This window comes from Oncorhynchus mykiss, chromosome 2 (assembly GCF_057628025.1).
Source record: "Oncorhynchus mykiss isolate SJ-2025 chromosome 2, ASM5762802v1, whole genome shotgun sequence".
In the NCBI taxonomy this organism is placed as follows: Eukaryota; Metazoa; Chordata; class Actinopteri; order Salmoniformes; family Salmonidae; genus Oncorhynchus; species Oncorhynchus mykiss.
Genome location: NC_143023.1, coordinates 63,572,353 through 63,591,159, shown reverse-complemented (window position 1 = coordinate 63,591,159; position 18,807 = coordinate 63,572,353). Strand labels below are relative to the sequence as shown.

General features: G+C 47.4%; 1 protein-coding gene across 1 annotated transcript in view; it reads right to left on the bottom strand.

The window, feature by feature from the left end:
* The window catches only part of plxnb2b (plexin b2b), a 180,954-nt gene that overhangs the window by 40,683 nt on the left and 121,464 nt on the right, over positions 1-18,807 (bottom strand). The window contains exons 3-7 of the mRNA XM_036952823.2: positions 4,657-5,795; positions 3,861-4,049; positions 3,471-3,596; positions 710-810; positions 242-368 (exon numbers count right to left, since the gene is read on the bottom strand). Coding sequence (XP_036808718.2) covers positions 242-368; positions 710-810; positions 3,471-3,596; positions 3,861-4,049; positions 4,657-5,793 — 1,680 coding nt within the window. The 5' untranslated portion in view covers positions 5,794-5,795. The remainder of the gene's footprint in view (positions 1-241; positions 369-709; positions 811-3,470; positions 3,597-3,860; positions 4,050-4,656; positions 5,796-18,807) is intronic.

The following is an 18,807-nucleotide window of genomic DNA, read 5'->3' as shown; positions in this document are numbered from 1 at the left end:
AGAGAGAGGGTAGAGAAACAGAGAGGGTAGAGAGAAACAGAGAGGGTAGAGAGCAAAGTCAGAGGAGGTGCTTTGAGCTCCAGCACATTTCTCCGTTTTAATAAACAACTTTCAGTTTTCCGAGCCGGATCAATAGAGTGCAGATTGTTTCAGAGTAGAGGGTCACTGATTCAAAATGGAAACATTTCTTATTACTTATCTAGGCAGGCCTGCCAGAGCAAGGCCCAGCACGGTACACTACCTGCTGGGTCTTTCTGCAGCTGAGGTTGGGTGGGTGGAAGGACACTATCTTCACACACTGCTGCTTGGGGCTCCACAGCCAGCCGTTCTTCTCCTCCGCTCGCCGGCAGGATGACCTCCTGGTACACCTGAAAAAACACCAACGCCCATCAGCCACTGCTCTCCATCCAGCTTGTCCAGCTGGTCACACGTGACTTCCTGTCTCACAGTGACCTCTGACCCCTCTCGTCTGAGTGTTATCAGCTACCGTACCGATGGACAGAGTCACTTATTCAGTGTATGGCCCTAATGAAAAGACTGACTGCTCTCGGGACTGTCAACCATAAAACACTAGAGCAACTACACAGATGGAGGCTGGCCCTATCAAGGGCTGTTTAGAGGGACATGGGAGAGAGATACGCTGACCTGGATCTCTGCAGGACATGATTAGGAGCACACAGAGTGTGCGGCTTTCCTGCGTTTTTCTTACCTGCCCTCCAGAACACACCAGCCACAGTAGGGGTCTCGTGTGGACACACAGGACTGGCAGTCTGTTTTCAGATGGCACGCCTGCACTGGCACCTTGGTGATCTATAGCAGTGGTACACAGACACAAACAAGAGACGCAAACATGTCAGGACTGGGGGTCTGTCGGGACACTGAAATGTCTGTGACGTTGAAATTCACTTTAAAACTGGCACCTTGGAGATCTATAGTATCACACTGTCAACAACACGAACACTAACAGCATGAATGCCTCTAACTGGGATAAACACACAGGGGCTGTCCCTTTCTCTCTACAGCAATAACAATAACACTGACAAACGGTGGAACTGTTGGGAGGTCGGTACAGAACTTCCTGGAGGACTGTACAGAACGGTAATGGAGGTCGGTACAGAACTTCCTGGAGGACTGTACAGAACGGTAATGGAGGTCGGTACAGAACTTCCTGGAGGACTGTACAGAACGGTAATGCAGGTCGGTACAGAACTTCCTGGAGGACTGTACAGAAAACTGTAATGGAGCACTGTACAGAACGGTAATGGAGCACTGTTTCCAGACGGTAATGGAGGACTGTACAGAACGGTAATGGAGCACTGTTTCCGGACGGTAATGGAGGACTGTACAGAATGGTAATGGAGGACTGTACAGAATGTTAATGGAGGACTGTACAGAACGGTAATGGAGGTCGGTAAAGAACTTCCTGGAGGACTGTACAGAAAACTGTAATGGAGCACTGTACAGAACGGTAATGGAGCACTGTTTCCAGACGGTAATGGAGGACTGTACAAAACGGTAATGGAGGACTGTACAGAATGGTAATGGAGGACTGTACAGAACGGTAATGGAGCACTGTTTCCGGAGAGTAATGGAGGACTGTATAGAATGGTAATGGAGGACTGTATAGAACGGTAATGGAGGACTGTACAAAACGGTAATGGAGGACTGTATAGAACGGTAATGGAGGACTGTACAAAACGGTAATGGAGGACTGTACAGAACAGTAATGGAGGACTGTACAGAATGGTAATGGAGGACTGTACAGAACGGTAATGGAGCACTGTTTCCGGAGAGTAATGGAGGACTGTATAGAATGGTAATGGAGGACTGTATAGAACGGTAATGGAGGACTGTACAGAACGGTAATGGAGGACTGTATAGAACGGTAATGGAGGACTGTACAAAACGGTAATGGAGGACTGTACAGAACAGTAATGGAGGACTGTACAGAACGGTAATGGAGCACTGTACAGAACGGTAATGGAGGACTGTACAGAACGGTAATGGAGTACTGTACAGAACGGTAATGGAGCACTGTTTCCAGACGGTAATGGAGGACTGTACAAAACGGTAATGGAGGACTGTACAGAATGGTAATGGAGGACTGTACAGAACGGTAATGGAGCACTGTTTCCGGAGAGTAATGGAGGACTGTATAGAATGGTAATGGAGGACTGTATAGAACGGTAATGGAGGACTGTACAGAACGGTAATGGAGGACTGTACAAAACGGTAATGGAGGACTGTACAGAACAGTAATGGAGGACTGTACAGAACGGTAATGGAGCACTGTACAGAACGGTAATGGAGGACTGTACAGAATGGTAATGGAGTACTGTACAGAACGGTAATGGAGCACTGTTTCCAGACGGTAATGGAGGACTGTACAAAACGGTAATGGAGGACTGTACAGAATGGTAATGGAGGACTGTACAGAACGGTAATGGAGCACTGTTTCCGGAGAGTAATGGAGGACTGTATAGAATGGTAATGGAGGACTGTATAGAACGGTAATGGAGGACTGTACAGAACGGTAATGGAGGACTGTACAGAACGGTAATGGAGGACTGTACAAAACGGTAATGGAGGACTGTACAGAACAGTAATGGAGGACTGTACAGAACGGTAATGGAGGACTGTATAGAACGGTAATGGAGGACTGTACAAAACGGTAATGGAGGACTGTACAGAACAGTAATGGAGGACTGTACAGAACGGTAATGGAGGACTGTACAGAACGGTAATGGAGGACTGTACAGAACGGTAATGGAGTACTGTACAGAACGGTAATGGAGCACTGTTTCCGGACAGTAATGGAGGACTGTACAGAACTGTAATGGAGGACTGTATAGAACGGTAATGGAGGACTGTATATAACGGTAATGGAGGACTGTATAGAATGGTAATGGAGGACTGTACAAAACGGTAATGTAGCACTGTACAGAACGGTAATGGAGGACTGTACAGAACGGTAATGGAGGACTGTACAGAACAGTGATGGAGGACTGTACAGAATGGTAATGGAGCACTGTACAGAACAGTAATGGAGGACTGTACAGAATGGTAATGGAGGACTGTATAGAACGGTAATGGAGCTCTGTACAGAACGGTAATGAAGAACTGTACAGAACGGTATTGGAGGACTGTACAGAACGGTAATGGAGCACTGTACAGAACAGTAATGGAGGACTGTACAGAATGGTAATGGAGGACTGTACAGAACGGTAATGGAGCACTGTACAGAACAGTAATGGAGGACTGTACAGAACGGTAATGAAGAACTGTACAGAACGGTATTGGAGGACTGTACAGAACGGTAATGGAGGACTGTACAGAACGGTAATGGAGCACTGTACAGAACGGTAATGGAGGACTGTACAGAACGGTAATGGAGTACTGTACAGAATGGTAATGGAGGACTGTACAGAACTTCCTGGAGGACTGTACAGAACGGTAATGGAGCACTGTACCTTTTTCTCGGTGGTGATATACAGGTGGCTGTGGCCGGCATCGAAGAAGAGGTTTTTGTTGACTCGTTCCCCCGTGGTGTCCCCTGGTCCTCTGCTGTACACCTCTGGGTTGGTGGTCAGATGCACCTGCCAGGCAGAAACAGACAAACAACTGTCAACAATGAACCCACACTAGGCTCCTTCTCAACACATGCTGGGCTCATTCAATGGGGCACAGCACAAACAACAAAATAATCTGTCCACCAGCAACTCCCTCTATCATAGCATCCGCCCCCAGCCCCTTTACCTTGTATGGCTCCCCTACATGACCCCCAGCACCACATCTTGTACACCTCCCCGAACGCCCCTCTTCCACACCACACGTCCTGTTCCGTAGCATCCTCTCCTTACCTTGTACACCTCTCCCAGGCTGTTCCCCAGGAAAGCGATAGTGTGGTCGTTCTCCACGGCGACGGCCACAGCGGTCAGTATGCTCGTCCTGGTGATGACCACCTCTGCCTGCAGGGCAAACTCTGGCTTACTGGCCAGTGGAGCTGGAAGGAAGTCCGCCCCACACTTAAAGTTGTTCAGCGTGTCTTTCTGCAGGGGGGGAAGAGAAGAGATAGGAGATATACTAGGTCCCTTAGCGGGGCAATCTGCGGTTGCCACATATTTTTTGGGCCGTATAAATTATAAATGAATGATGTATCCATTGATTCTTGAAGAATATAACTTATAAATGCCTCGTGAGCTTAGTTCAACTGTCGTAGCCCATCGGAACCCAACATATAAGCTCGTTTAACTCCAATGTTTGAAAACATTGCAAATGTAAATCTTTTTTTGTTTTTTAAATGGTGGCCGGTCAGTCCTGACATCCACAGCTCTGTGTATGAATCTGAGAATGGTGACATTTCTCCAGGCTTTTTACTAAAACAGAGGTGGGGTGTCCACGTTGTTATTATTTCAACAGCAGATTGGCTTTTTTAAAGCCATCTATCAAGGGAAAGAGATGAGTGATACAGCCCCCCCCCCCCCCCCCCCCCCACCACCCTACCCCTGAACACAAAGGCCTGAAATCCAACCCGAACGTGTCATATCTTTGCATTATTGATTAAAGGGAGTGAAAAAAAAATGGTTTGAAATCTGACTCTCTTTCTCCTCTTCTGACGCGCCGTTTGAAGTGGATGACAAAGGCTGCGCTACTTACATCAATGCGGGAGGTGCAGAACTCGTCTGTCTTGGAGGAGTAGGGGATGTCCACAGCTGGGGTGCCGGCGATCTTGCCCGAGTCGCTGTAGCAGGCGCTGATGAGGTCCACCAGCCTCTCGTTGATGGCCTTTAGAGGGTACATGCACAGGGCCGAGTCAGCGCTGTCATCGTAGGGACTGGCCACCATGAACAACACCTTGTGCCAGGGGAGTACTTGACCATACTGGCCCGACTCCGTCATCCCCCGGGCCAGCTCTTTACCTGGGGACGCCACATAGGCTGCCTGGACCTTGTTGTACCTGTTCCCCGGGCCACAGTTAAGCTGCAGCTCTGTGTAAGAGTAGTAGTGAGGGTCGTCCTCACACAGCCGAGACACGAAGGTGAAGTTCTTGTTATCGGTGCTTCCCATGGTCCTGGAGAACAGGAAGTAGACAAAGCCCTCCTCTTTGAAGGCGTGGCGGAAGTCGTGCAGGTACTTGGGCACGAAGGGCGTGGCCTGCACGGTGGACGCCTCGACGATGCTCTCGAACACCACCCAGTCGCGGTAGTCCTGGAGGATGCGCGTGCTGATGAGCTTGGAGCTGTCCAGGCTGCCGTAGCCCTTCCCCACCAGGAACACATTGAAGGCGTTGCCGTCCTTAACGTACGTAGACATGACGCCCACCACGGCCACCCCGTCCTCGATACTAGCCACGTAGGTCCTCTCGCCCTTCGAGTCGCTGTAGTACAGCTGCTGCTCCACGTTGGTCAGGTTGAGGAGGGAACAGATTCCCCGGTAGCGGGAGCCACAGACGATGAGCGAGCCGTTGGCCGGGTGCACCAGCAGCAGCTTGTTGACGTTAGGGCTGGGCTTGGTGTCCTGGCAGGCCGAGACGGGCGGGGTGCAGGTGCGGGCGTCCTCCCTGGGGCCCGTCTCGGCGCGGGCCTCCTCGCGCAGCGCTGCGTCCAGCTGGTAGATGGTGTTGACGGCGCCCAGGTAGACGCGGCCGCTCCGAGGGTCCTGCACCACGTTGTTGATGGCCGTTTTGGAGGGGAAGTCCAGGACCGCCTCCTCCTGCAGCGGGCCCCCGGCTGCAGACAGGCAGAACAGGAGGAGCAGGGGGAGGAGAGGAGCGGCCTGGACCCAGCTCGCCATCTCTGGATGAGAGAAGAGAGAGAGAGAGAGAGAGAGAGAGAGAGAGAGAGAGAGAGAGAGAGAGAGAGAGAGAGGGAGAGAGGGTAAATGGTGATACACACCCGATGAAGACAATGTCGGTTGAAATGCTGTGACGGCATCATATCACCTAAAGCAGCGGTTCCCATCTCCGGTCCTCCAGTACCTCCGACAGCACAGGATGTTGTTGTTGCCCCGGACGAACTCACCAGATTCAACTCCTTGAGGGCTTGATAGTTAGTTGACAAGTTGAATCAGGTGTGCTTGTCCGGGGCCACAGTAACAACGTGTACAGTTAGGGGTACTCGAGGATCGCAATTGGGATCCACTTACGTAAGGCATCACATTTGAGAGCAGCATAACGGTGAGTTTAGAGGTACTGCATCGTGGCACTGCGAACAAGCAGGTTTAATGATGACATGGGTCGGCCCAGAGGGTCCTCAGTCATGAGTTTGGGGTCAGGAGGGAAACCCCTGAATGTAATGCACGTCAAAGGACATCTAGAAGCAGGTCGATCTGAAAAGCATCCTCGCTCAACGATGCCCGTCCGTGTTCCAGTTACTCACGTTGAAGAAGGATGCTTCGTATCAGGATGAATGAGATCGTAAAGGTCGATCGGATACACTTTACAGAGAAACTCCCAGGGCTGAGTAGAATATGGCCAAGAACTAGATCGCAGAGCCGTAGTTTGAAATCAAACAATGGCAGTCGACAGAGCAGGGCAGAAATCCACCATGTTCCTTCTCTGCTGTTTTTAGAGGAAATGCAATATGTGCAGGAAGCAGGTTTCTTTGTTAAATGGAGGGATATGATCACACGGCAAAATTTGATACACAAAAACAGCCCCACACTTCCAAACAGCAGGTGGCAAAGACACCCACCTCCCACGCTGCTGATTGCCCACCGCTGTGGTTAATGTCGAGCTGCAGGTGGGTGAATCTGCAATGGCCCACCTCTGTGACTATTGTTCTCACACACAAATACACACCTATACGCCCATGCACAGTCACACGCACAAACATTATCCACGCACGCACCTCCACACGCCCAAACACACACACACACACACACACACACACACACACACACACACACAGATAGATATGGTTCTGCTCATTTCACCTAGGCAGTTAAGCCCATAGCCACACTCGTCAAATTGAAAATCCCTGATGAAGCTTCCCGGGAAGAAGGAAGGCAGCCTGTGCCTGGCTGTGAATCAGTGTTTTATTATGTTAACCTGCCTTCCCTCAGAGTACTAAGTGAGGAGAGGACTGATTAGACATTTGCCCTCAGGGCCCAGTTAATTTAAGCTCCTACCCCCATTTTCATGAAAGTGTCCATCCTCCCCTATTCCCTGATTTTATTTAGCTTGTTTTCATTTCACAACCTCATTCCTTTCGGAGCCCCATTTCTCTAGGTCAACTTATCTGCTCTTTTTAATTCATACCCTTAAACAATTTCATTCCAATTGAAACTGCGTTATAAACACACTCACTCCCACCAGGAGTGTTTGGTTAGTCTTCTTTAGAGGATAGCAGGGTGGTGTTTGGCTGAAAGTCTCCCTGGTCTCTTAACACCGACAAAACAGGCGGCATTTACACAGGCAGCCCAATTTGGATCTTTTGAACCAATCATTGGCAAAAAAGCGGATCTGATTGGTCAAAAGACCAATTAGTCAAAGAAGGATGAGAATTGGGCTGCTTGTGTAAACACAGCCATAGTGATTCACGGACATGTTCATGTACTAGGCTAGCATGCGCCTACTCTCCGATGAAATTACTCACTTTTTACAGGGTTACTTAGGACCAATACCAATGGCCCCTCACTAAAGGCAATGTAACATAACGGGTAGTTGATGGGCTTTCCTATAAAGAAATCAACTATAGATGCCTTCATGATGTGTTCATTGTGTAGACCGAGCAAGACTTCGGTTACTTTGTTAGGGTTCGGCCTTCGTTTAGTCTAGAATAAGAGCTATGACTTCTTAAAATGTGGTTTTAAAACTGCAATTCCGATCGTGACCCTGCCAGTCATAATCACTCATAGAAAAGAGGACATTCCATTTCTCATCCATTCATATTCGTTACTCGACATCCATAATCCGCTGTCAGTCTAGCAATCCAACTTCCTGTTGCAAAACCTTTCACACAAAGAAATAATATATGGGTTTTCAAAATGTCACTGTCTGCTTTCTCTCGCCTAGAATATCCCGACTTAGGTCCACTGCCTGTGAACAGTGCATGATCAAACAGACTGTTCGAAGCAGCTTTCCCAAACTAGGATGTAGACGAGGCTACAATAGTTGGTAGAATTGTCAGGAAGCATTCACTTGGGTAACAGGAAACTCAGCTTGACTTACTTCCATTACATCAAAGACTATTTATTTCGCCTATTCATGCAAATCTCTCACTCCCTATATATATATATATATAAAAATAAATCTGCTGTTAAACAAATTTGCACTCTTTTTCAAAGGAGCTCGTTCTCTCCTAGGATGTCTCCTCTCCTCTCTATCACTCTTCATCCTTTTTTCATGGGCTTAATCCAGAACACTGGAGTTAAGGAGGCTTCAAAGAGCTTCAGAGGAACAGTCAGACTCACAGTGGTAATGACACAGGTGGAGGTGGCCCCTTTGTCCCTGGGCTGTCCCGGCTTTTCTCTACTCTGAAGAAGCCTCTCTCTCTCCTTCTCTATGCCTCTGTATGGGATATGAAGGCAGGGAAAGTCTCTCCTACATAGGCTGAGCCATTCTAAAGAAAATAAAAAGCTGCTGAAATTAGTGGGTCACTCAGCGCGCTGCGCAAGCCTGCAGCTAATGAAGCCTCCAATGGCCAGGGATAAATAATAATGAAACGAGCGAGGCGCTAACGAAGCAGGCACATCTGGAAAGTGAGACGCTCCCGAGAAAGCCTCGGCCCTGATCGTCTCTCTCCCAGTGCAGGAGAGAGACGACTTACCTCGAGGAGAGAAAATTATTAACTAGATGTGCCAATCTCTCATCGTGGCTTCATGGTAAGCGCTACCGGCTGCCTTAACTTCACAGGCTTGTCTGAAAAGTTTGGAAATACTAGTGTAAGGGCAAGGAGAGAGAAAGGGACATTTTTCTATGGGAGCTACTTGTACAGGCCTGAAAAGCAGGGCAAAGACTGGGTGTGTCCTGCTGCCTGTTAACTGGATAGCCCTCACGCTTCTGGCTGCCTACCATCTCTTCCCACATCACCACCCTTCCTCCTCTAAGACGTCAGGACATGCCCGCACAGGAAAAGCATCTCCCAGAAGAGGAAAATTAAATATAATTGAAAAATGGCAGGTGTGAGCAGGCCATGAACACAGTCGAATGAACACATACACACACACACAGCTTGAAACGCTGACAGCGGAATCCTTTCCTGCCGCCCGGATACCTTTCTCCAGACTGCCATTGGGTGTCCGCAGCAGAACGGAGGTCTACAGTACTCTACCCATCATCCTCTCTGGCACAGACGAGGACCCCCCCCCCCCCCCCCTCATCCCCTCCACTAGGATAACACCCGGGCCAGGCCGCCTGCAGGAGGAAGTGAGTGTCCGCTGATTACATCTCCACTATGCTGAACAGACAGACGTCTGATGCGTCCCAAATGGGCACCTTGTTACATATTTAGAGCACTATGGGTCCCGGTCAAAAGTAGTGCACTTTATAGGGGGTAGGGTGCCATTTGAGACGCAAGACAGTGAGTCACGGACACCGATCTTCAAACCCAGCACGAGTGCTGCTCTCAGACCTAGCTCTCATTAAACAGATAGTGAGATATCAATAAAGAAATAACAGCCCCCCCCCCCCCCCCCATCGCAAACATAATAGGATATCACCCCATAAGGCGGCAGCCCGCATTCATATTCAGCATTTCTCATATTAGCGCTCCTATCCTCCCTCTTTCACTGTCCAGCAGATGCCGTTCCTGACAGTGGCGGTGACGTCTTTATATTAAAGCCTTTCTTAGTGTGACGTTGCTGATAAAAGTGAACCACCATTAAATTAGTGGCCCGACCCTAGGGGCCGGGGGTGAGAGAGGGGTTAACGCCCAATTGCCTATCTGGCCCTGTGTGTCTGTCTGTCTCCGCGCGTCTCAGTGCGAGGGTGTTAAAGCGAGTTACAGGCAAAATGACAAAGTGGGTTTAGCGGCGCACAAGGAGCGGCGGCGGCGGAAACAAATGTCTCCGTCAGGTGCATTACACGGCGCCGAGAGCTCTTTGTTCTTTCTTCCAGTCAGGGAGAGGAAAAAATGCATGAGCCTGTCCCCTCCTACCCATCTGAGTGAAATTGTTTTAAAAGTGCTTAGGGAAGCTTGTGTGAAAACGTAAATCCAATTTCCATATGAACAATTACCCTGCCGTCAGGGTAGGCAGTTAATTTATTTCAATTTGACTGACTGCAATGAGCCACTGGCCCAGGCAACCAGTCTAGCCATTGTGATGCAGGGCATTGAGCAGGCAGCCATTGATGGAACTAGCCTGGTCTATAACACACAGAGACCCAGCTGTCCTGGCCGAAGTACCATCCCCCTGAAACCTACCATGACCAGAATACACTAAAACACACATTATCCTCACATTAGTGTGTGTGTATGTGTGTGTCAGGGCTTCCGTTAGCCAGTAATATTTTGTCCGTTAAAATCAAATTGGCACCGGCCAATTGTCCGGGAGAAGAAAAATCCCATTGCAAAAATGCCTTTTTAGCCTATTCATTGATTGAAATAACAGTCGATGTGGAGCGAGAGCTGCTGCTATAGTTCATCAAACAGCTGGTTCGTTGCTGCTGGAGCGAAACGTGCTTATATTAGCCCAATCATGGCGCATCAACTCTAAATGCAATCGCGTGTTAACGGTTTCGATGGCCACGATTAAAAATAGCTACTATTTTTATTTCTCAACTGGTAATTGAAGCGGGCTTTCCATTCACCATTCAAGTGCATCGGCAACGAGGCAGGCTTCAGCATGTCACACACCATGAAGTATGATCATCCTGAATTAAACGTGAGTAATGACGAATGAGAAAGTTGCAGACGCACAAATGTGGCACACATATCATACCCCATGGTTAGAAATCAAACTGGTGCAAAAAACAATGTCCTATCCCGGGGCTTTACAAAGCATTACGAAGCTGCTCCCGAATGTACTACGTCAGGACTGGGACATTGATTCTATCGTAGTCCATGTGGGTTTTAATGATGTTATGAAGGGAAGCTCTGAACAGTTGAAACTGGATTTCAAAGAGCTGATTGCATCTCTGCTAGACACTAACAAAAGACCCATCATATCTGGCCCTGTGCCCTCTCTGAATCGTGGCATTGAACGCTTTAGCAGGATTCTTTCCCTTCACAACTGGCTAAGTGATTATTGCAGCTCAATGGGTGTAACTTTTGTTTACAATTTCAATTCCTTCTGGAAACAAAACGCGTTTTATATGGAGGATGGGATCCACCCAAATCATTTGAGTACCTGGATCCTTTCACAGAATTATAAGGCTGCGTTGAGACAACCACTTATCAATGACCCAAGCCCAGCTCAGTTAATCCCTACCATTGTGTCGCTGAGTCGTCATAATGCTCTAGAAAATATACATTATACCAGGGGCGTTGTTAGACACAATGTAAGCAGTCTAATTTATGTCCCTCTAACTGCCCTGAATGCCTCTGCTGATCCAACAGCTATTCTATGCAGTAATCATGTGCCTATGAACCAGATGTATGCTGTTAGCACTGAGGCGGTGTCTCGTAGTAGGAAGTCCACTGTGTTCAACTCATCCTGCATTAACATAAAAAACATGAGAATCCAACGAGAAGGATATACTGCTCTCCCGGCACCAGATCCCAGTCATTTGCGTGAAGAAAAGACGGAGGAAAAGAGCACGCAGATCGGGCTGCCTTTTGAGAATCCGTAGGCGAGCGAGTCAACTCCCACTGTCAACTCTACTTGCTAACATGCAATCATTGGAAAATAAAATTGATGACCTATAATTACGATTATCCTACCAACGGGACATTAAGAAGTGCAATATCTTATGTTTCACAAAGTCGTGGCTGAACAACGACACGGATAATATAGAGTTGGAGGGATTTTCAAAGCACCGGCAGAACAGAGAACTACGTCTGGTAAGACAGCTGGTGTGTGATGTCTAATATTAAAGAAGACTCAAGGTATTGTTCGCCTAAGGTAGAGTACCTTATGATAAGCAGTAGACCACACTATCTACCAAGAGAGTTCTCATCTATATTAATCGTAGCCGTCTATTTCCCACCACAAACCGATGCTGACACTAAGACCTCGCTCAACCAACTCTATAAGGCCATAAGCAAACAAGAAAATGCTCACCCAGAAGTGGCGCTCCTAGTGGCCGGGGACTTCAATGCAGGCAAACTTAAATTCGTTTTACCAAATTTTTACCAGCATGTCACATGTGCAACCAGAGGGAAAAAAACTCTACACAGACTCTATGCAGCAATGAACTCCACACACAGAGACGCATTCAAAACTGTCCCTCACCCTCCATTTTTCAAATCTGACCATAACTCTATTCTCCTGATTCCTGCTTACAAGCAAAAACTAAAGCAGGAAGTACCACTCGCACAATACGGAAGTGGTCAGATGACACGGATGCTACGCTACAGGGCTATTTTGCTAGCACAGACTGGAATATATTGCGGGATTCATCCAATGGCATTGAGGAGTACACCATCTCAGTCATCGGCTTCATAAATAAGTGCATTGACGACGTCGTCCCCACAGTGACTGTTCATACATATCCAAAACAGAAGCCATGGATTACAAGCAACATCTGCATTGAGCTAAAGGCTAGAGCTGCCACTTTCAAGGAGCGGGACACTAATCCGGACGCCTATAAGAAATCCCGCTAGGCGCTCAGACAAACCATCAAACAAGCAAAGCATCAATACAGGATTAAGATTGACTCCTATTACACCGGCTCTGACGATCGTTGGATGTGGCAGGGCTTGAAAACTATTACGGTCTACAAAGGGAAACCCAGATGCGAGCTGCCCAGTGACGTGAGCCTACCAGACGAGCTAAATGCCTTTTATGCTCGCTTCGAGGCAAGCAACACTGAAGCATGCACGAGAGCACCAGCTGTTCTGGATGACTGTGTGATAATGCTCTCGGTAGCTGATGTGAGCAAGACCTTTAAACAGGTCAACATTCACAAAGCCGCGGGGCCAGATGGATTACCAGGATGTGTACTCAAAGCATGTGCGGACCAACTGGCAAGTGTCTAGGACAAAAAGGCTTCTCAACAGTTTTTAACCCCAAGACATAAGACTCCTGAACAGGTAACCAAATGGTTACCTGGACTATTTGCATTATGTGCCCCACCCCAACCCCTCTTTTACGCTGCTGCTACTCTCTGTTTATCTTATATGCATAGTCACTTTAACTATACATTCATGTACATACTACCTAAATTGGCCCGACCAACCAGTGCTCCCGCACATTGGCTAACCGGGCTATCTGCATTGTGTCCCACCACCCGCCAACCCCTCTTTTTACGCTTCTGTGACTCTCTGTTCATCATATATGCAGTCAATTTAACGATACCTACATGTACATACTACCTCAATAAGCCTGACTAACAGGTGTCTGTATATATATAGCCTTGCTACTCTTTTTTCAAATTTATTTTTACTGTTGTTTTATTTATTTACTTACCCACACACACACACACACACACACACACACACACACACACACACACACACACACACACACACACACACACACACACACACACACACACACACACACACATACCTTTTTTTCTCACACCACTGGTTAGAGCCTGTAGGTAAGCATTTCACTGTAAGGTCTACACCTATTGTATTTGGCGCACGTGACAAATAAACTTTGATTTGATTTAATCCAGGTAGAATCAGGAATTCCCCAGGGCTGCTGTCTAGGCCCCTTACTTTTTCCAATCTTTACTAAAGACCTGCCAGTAAGTAAAGCCAGTGTGTCTATGTATGCAGATTACTCAACACTATACACATCAGCTACTACAGTGACTGAAATGACTGCAACACTTAACAAAGAGTTGCAGTTAGTTTCAGAATGGGTGGCAAGTTCTAAATATTTCTTAAACTAAAAGCACAGTATTTGGGACAAATCATTCACTAAACCCTAAACATCAGTTAAATCTTGTAATAAAAAAATGTGTAAACTGCCTGGAATAACTCTGAATTGTAAGCTGTCATGGTCAAAATATATTAATACAACAGAAGCTAAAATGGGGAAAAGTCTGTCCATAATAAAGCGCAGCTCTGCCTTCTTAACAGCACTATCAACAAGGAAGGTCCTACAGGCCTTAGTTTTAATAGCACCTGGACTACTGTTCAGTTGTGTGTTCAGGTGCCACAAAAAGGGACTTGGCTCAGAACAGGGCAGCACGGGTGGCCCTTGGATGTACACAGAGAACAAACATTAATAATATGCATTTCAATCTCTCCTGGCTCAAAGTGGAGGAAGGATTGACTTCATCATTACTTGTATTTGTGAGTGGTATTGACATTGAAAGCACCTGTTAAAACGACTAGCACACAGCTCAGACACTCATGCACACCCCACAAGACATGCCACTAGAGGTCTCTTCACAGTCCCCAAGTCCAGAACAGACTATAGGAGGCACATAGTACTACATAGAGCCATGACTACATGGAACTCTATTCCATATCAGGTAACTGATGCAAGCAGTAAAATCTGATTTAAAAACAGATTAAAAAATCACCTTATGGGACAGCGGGGACTGTGAAGCAAAACGAACATAGACACAGACACATGCATACACACACATGATAACATACGCACTATACACACACATACACATGGATTTTGTGTTGTAGATACGTGGTAGTGGAGTAGGGGCCTAAGGGCACACACTTAGTGTGTTGTGAAATATGTTATGAATGTATTGTAATGTTTTTTAAATTGTATCACTGCCTTAATTTTGCCGGACCCCAGGAAGAGTTGCTGCTGCCTTGGCGATCCATAATAAATACAAATACCCCAAGACATGCTAACCTCTCACCATGACAATAACAGAGGAGGTTAGCATTTTATATCACACCTGCAAGACAAGCCAATCTCTCACCATTACAATAACAGGGGAGGTTAGCATTTCATATCACACCTCCAAGACATGCTAATCTCTCACCGTTACAATAACAGGGGAGGTTAGCATTTTATATCATACCTGCAAGACATGCTAATCTCTCACCATTACAATAACAGGGGAGGTTAGCATTTTATATCACACCTCCAAGACATGCTAATCTCTCACCATTACAATAACAGGGGAGGTTAGCATTTTATATCACACCTCCAAGACATGCTAATCTCTCAGCATTACAATTACAGGGGAGGTTAGCATTTTTTGGGGGGGTATGAAATGTAGGCCTCTGTAACTTCTCACTCATTATCCGTAATCATGGTAGCATCCACACTGATATAGAAGTGTTTAGAAACATATTCTATACTTATTTACAATAAAAGTGACTCCAAAACAGAATGGCTCATAATAATCGCCGGAACAGAGCAAATGGAATGGCATCAAACACCTGGAAACCATTTGTTTGATGTATTTGATACCGCTCCAGTCATTACCACGAGCCCGTCCTCCCTAAGGTGCCACCAACCTCCTGTGCTCCAAAGTGACACAATCGATTATTTACCATTAATTTATATTGGGCACAAAATAATCCGAAACACAACCAAAACAAACAGCAAATGCATCCAACAAGTTTGTAGAGTCACAATCTTGATTTAATCACACTTTGGGTCCAAATACTAAACTTTTGACTGCTTTAATAAGTGAATTTGTCCCAATACCTTCAGTCCCCTGAAATGGGTGGACTATTTAGAAAAACATCTGTAATTTCTAAACGGTTCACCTGATATGGATGAAAATACACTCAAATTAAAGCTGACTGTCTGCACTTGAACCTCATAGTCATTGAATAATTTCAAATCTAAAGTGCTGGAGTACAGAGCCAAAACAACAACACATATCCTGTCCCACTACTTTTGGAGCTCACCGTAAACTCTGGATTACCAATAAGAAGCATTGAAACCATCGATCGGCCATATTGGCACTCCCCAGAAGAAGCAGTCCTCCATAGGAATGAATGGAATTCTACATTATTTCAATTAAATGTTTCAAGAACAAAATGACATGTATTTAAGTATTTTTGTATTTTATAATATAAAAGTATGCATTGAGGTGTCTGTAATGTAATACATCTGGCAAAAAACAAATGTAGACATGAATAAATGCATTTCTATAGCTTCCAAAATATTTGTAACAATGGTGGGGGAGTGCCAAGATGGAGGTGCAGAGGCTTCAAAACAGTGCCCCCTATCAGTCATCTAGTGCATATATAAATCTTTGGTTACACACCACTTTGTAATGAGCTGGAGGCAGTATGCATTTCGAAAACATATACTTGTGTGTGTATCGGGGAGCAGCAGAGGTCAGTATGGCCCCCACTTCGTTTTCCGTTCAGGTACAGCACATTTCCTCATTAGGAATGATAGCCTGTTTGTCTGTTTACTGCATCGTCGCTGGTCCCAAGGCCCTAGCTATCTACTGTCTGCCAGCTGGCCACTTGAGTGGAGAGTAGACTACAAACTGCAAGTGGAGTAGCCGACACACTGATTCGCTGCTTGCACACATACAGTACACACACTCTCTGTCACAGACACACACACACCGTCCCTCACACCGTAGCAGCAGGTTGGGATAATCTCCCAGTTCTTTCTGGCCTCCTCCCTCCCTGCTGGATGAGTGTCCTCTTCACTGGGACAGAGAGGCTATTTGCTGTGGACACAGCTGGCGTGCAGGGAACCTGATTAAGCACTAGGCCCACTGCAGAAGAGACACACACACACCTTCAGCAGCCAGGCCCACTGTAGAGGAGACACACACACACCTTCAGCAGCCAGGCCTACTGTAGAAGAGACACACACACCTTCAGCAGCCAGGCCCACTGTAGAAGAGACACACACACCTTCAGCAGCCAGGCCCACTGTAGAGGAGACACACACACACCTTCAGCAGCCAGGCCTACTGTAGAAGAGACACACACACCTTCAGCAGCCAGGCCCACTGTAGAAGACACACACACACACACCTTCAGCAGCCAGGCCCACTGCAGAAGAGACACACACACCTTCAGCAGCCAGGCCCACTGTAGAAGACACACACACACACATTCAGCAGCCAGACCCACTGCAGAAGAGACACACACACCTTCAGCAGCCAGGCCCACTGTAGAAGAGACACACACACACCTTCAGCAGCCAGGCCCACTGCAGAAGAGACACACACACCTTCAGCAGCCAGGCCCAATGCAGAAGAGACACACACACCTTCAGCAGCCAGGCCCACTGCAGAAGAGACACACACACACCCTCAGCAGCCAGGCCCACTGCAGAAGAGACACACACACACCCTCAGCAGCCAGGCCCACCGTAGAAGAGACACACACACCTTCAGCAGCTAGGCCCACTGCAGAAGAGACACATACACCTTCAGCAGCCAGGCCCACCGTAGAAGAGACACACACACCTTCAGCAGCCAGACCCACTGCAGAAGAGACACACACACCTTCAGCAGCCAGGCCCACTGTAGAAGAGACACACACACACCTTCAGCAGCCAGGCCCACTGCAGAAGAGACACACACACCTTCAGCAGCCAGGCCCAATGCAGAAGAGACACACACACCTTCAGCAGCCAGGCCCACTGCAGAAGAGACACACACACACCCTCAGCAGCCAGGCCCACTGCAGAAGAGACACACACACACCCTCAGCAGCCAGGCCCACCGTAGAAGAGACACACACACCTTCAGCAGCCAGGCCCACTGCAGAAGAGACACATACACCTTCAGCAGCCAGGCCCACTGTAGAAGAGACACACACACCTTCAGCAGCTAGGCCCACTGCAGAAGAGACACACACACCTTCAGCAGCTAGGCCCACTGCAGAAGAGACACACACACCTTCAGCAGCCAGGCCCACTGCAGAAGAGACACACACACACACACCTTCAGCAGCCAGGCCCACTGTAGAAGACACACACACACACACACCTTCAGCAGCCAGGCCCACTGTAGAAGAGACACACACACACACACCTTCAGCAGCCAGGCCCACTGCAGAAGAGACACACACACCTTCAGCTGCCAGGCCCACTGCAGAAGAGACACACACACCTTCAGCAGCCAGGCCCACTGCAGAAGAGACACACACACCTTCAGCAGCCAGGCCCACTGCAGAAGAGACACACACACCAGTAGTCAAAACTACCTCAAAGCTCAAGCCCATTGCAGAAAAGACACCAGCCAACACTCTCAGTCCTCCAACCTCTTCCCACAGTCTTCCCGTTCATTAACAAACAAGTCCACACCTTCCTACAATTAAGAAGTCAGGGAAGGAATCCATTACACACCTTATTGGTTATAATGATTTAACATCGGCGGCATAAATGGCAATGAGCCATGAAGGTATCATCCTGTAACATAATATGGTTTAGTCTCACCCTTCTGTTTCTGGAGTTTCAAGGGGAATATTGTCTCCATTAAATATACAGTGTACTGTATATCCTGTTATATCACCGGGAATCCTATTCTTACACAAGTCACACGTACAGTATGGGGCGTGCACATGCTGGTGGATTAAAAACACCAAGCTTACACACGTTACAACCAAACCTGACTGGTGCTAATCCCTCCCATTCATCTGTAACGGATACTGCCTAACCCTAAACACTGGTACTGTGTAAAGCAGTGTGGTTTTCAAACAATGACGCACTGAGAGAGACTGTGAACAGAGGGAAGTGTGGAGAGAGAATTTGTCCTGACTTGTGAAAGCAGAGTGGGAGAGATGGAAAAAGAAGGAGAGAAGTAGAGAGAGTGTGAATTAGAGAGAAAGAGACAGACGGAGGGAGAGACAG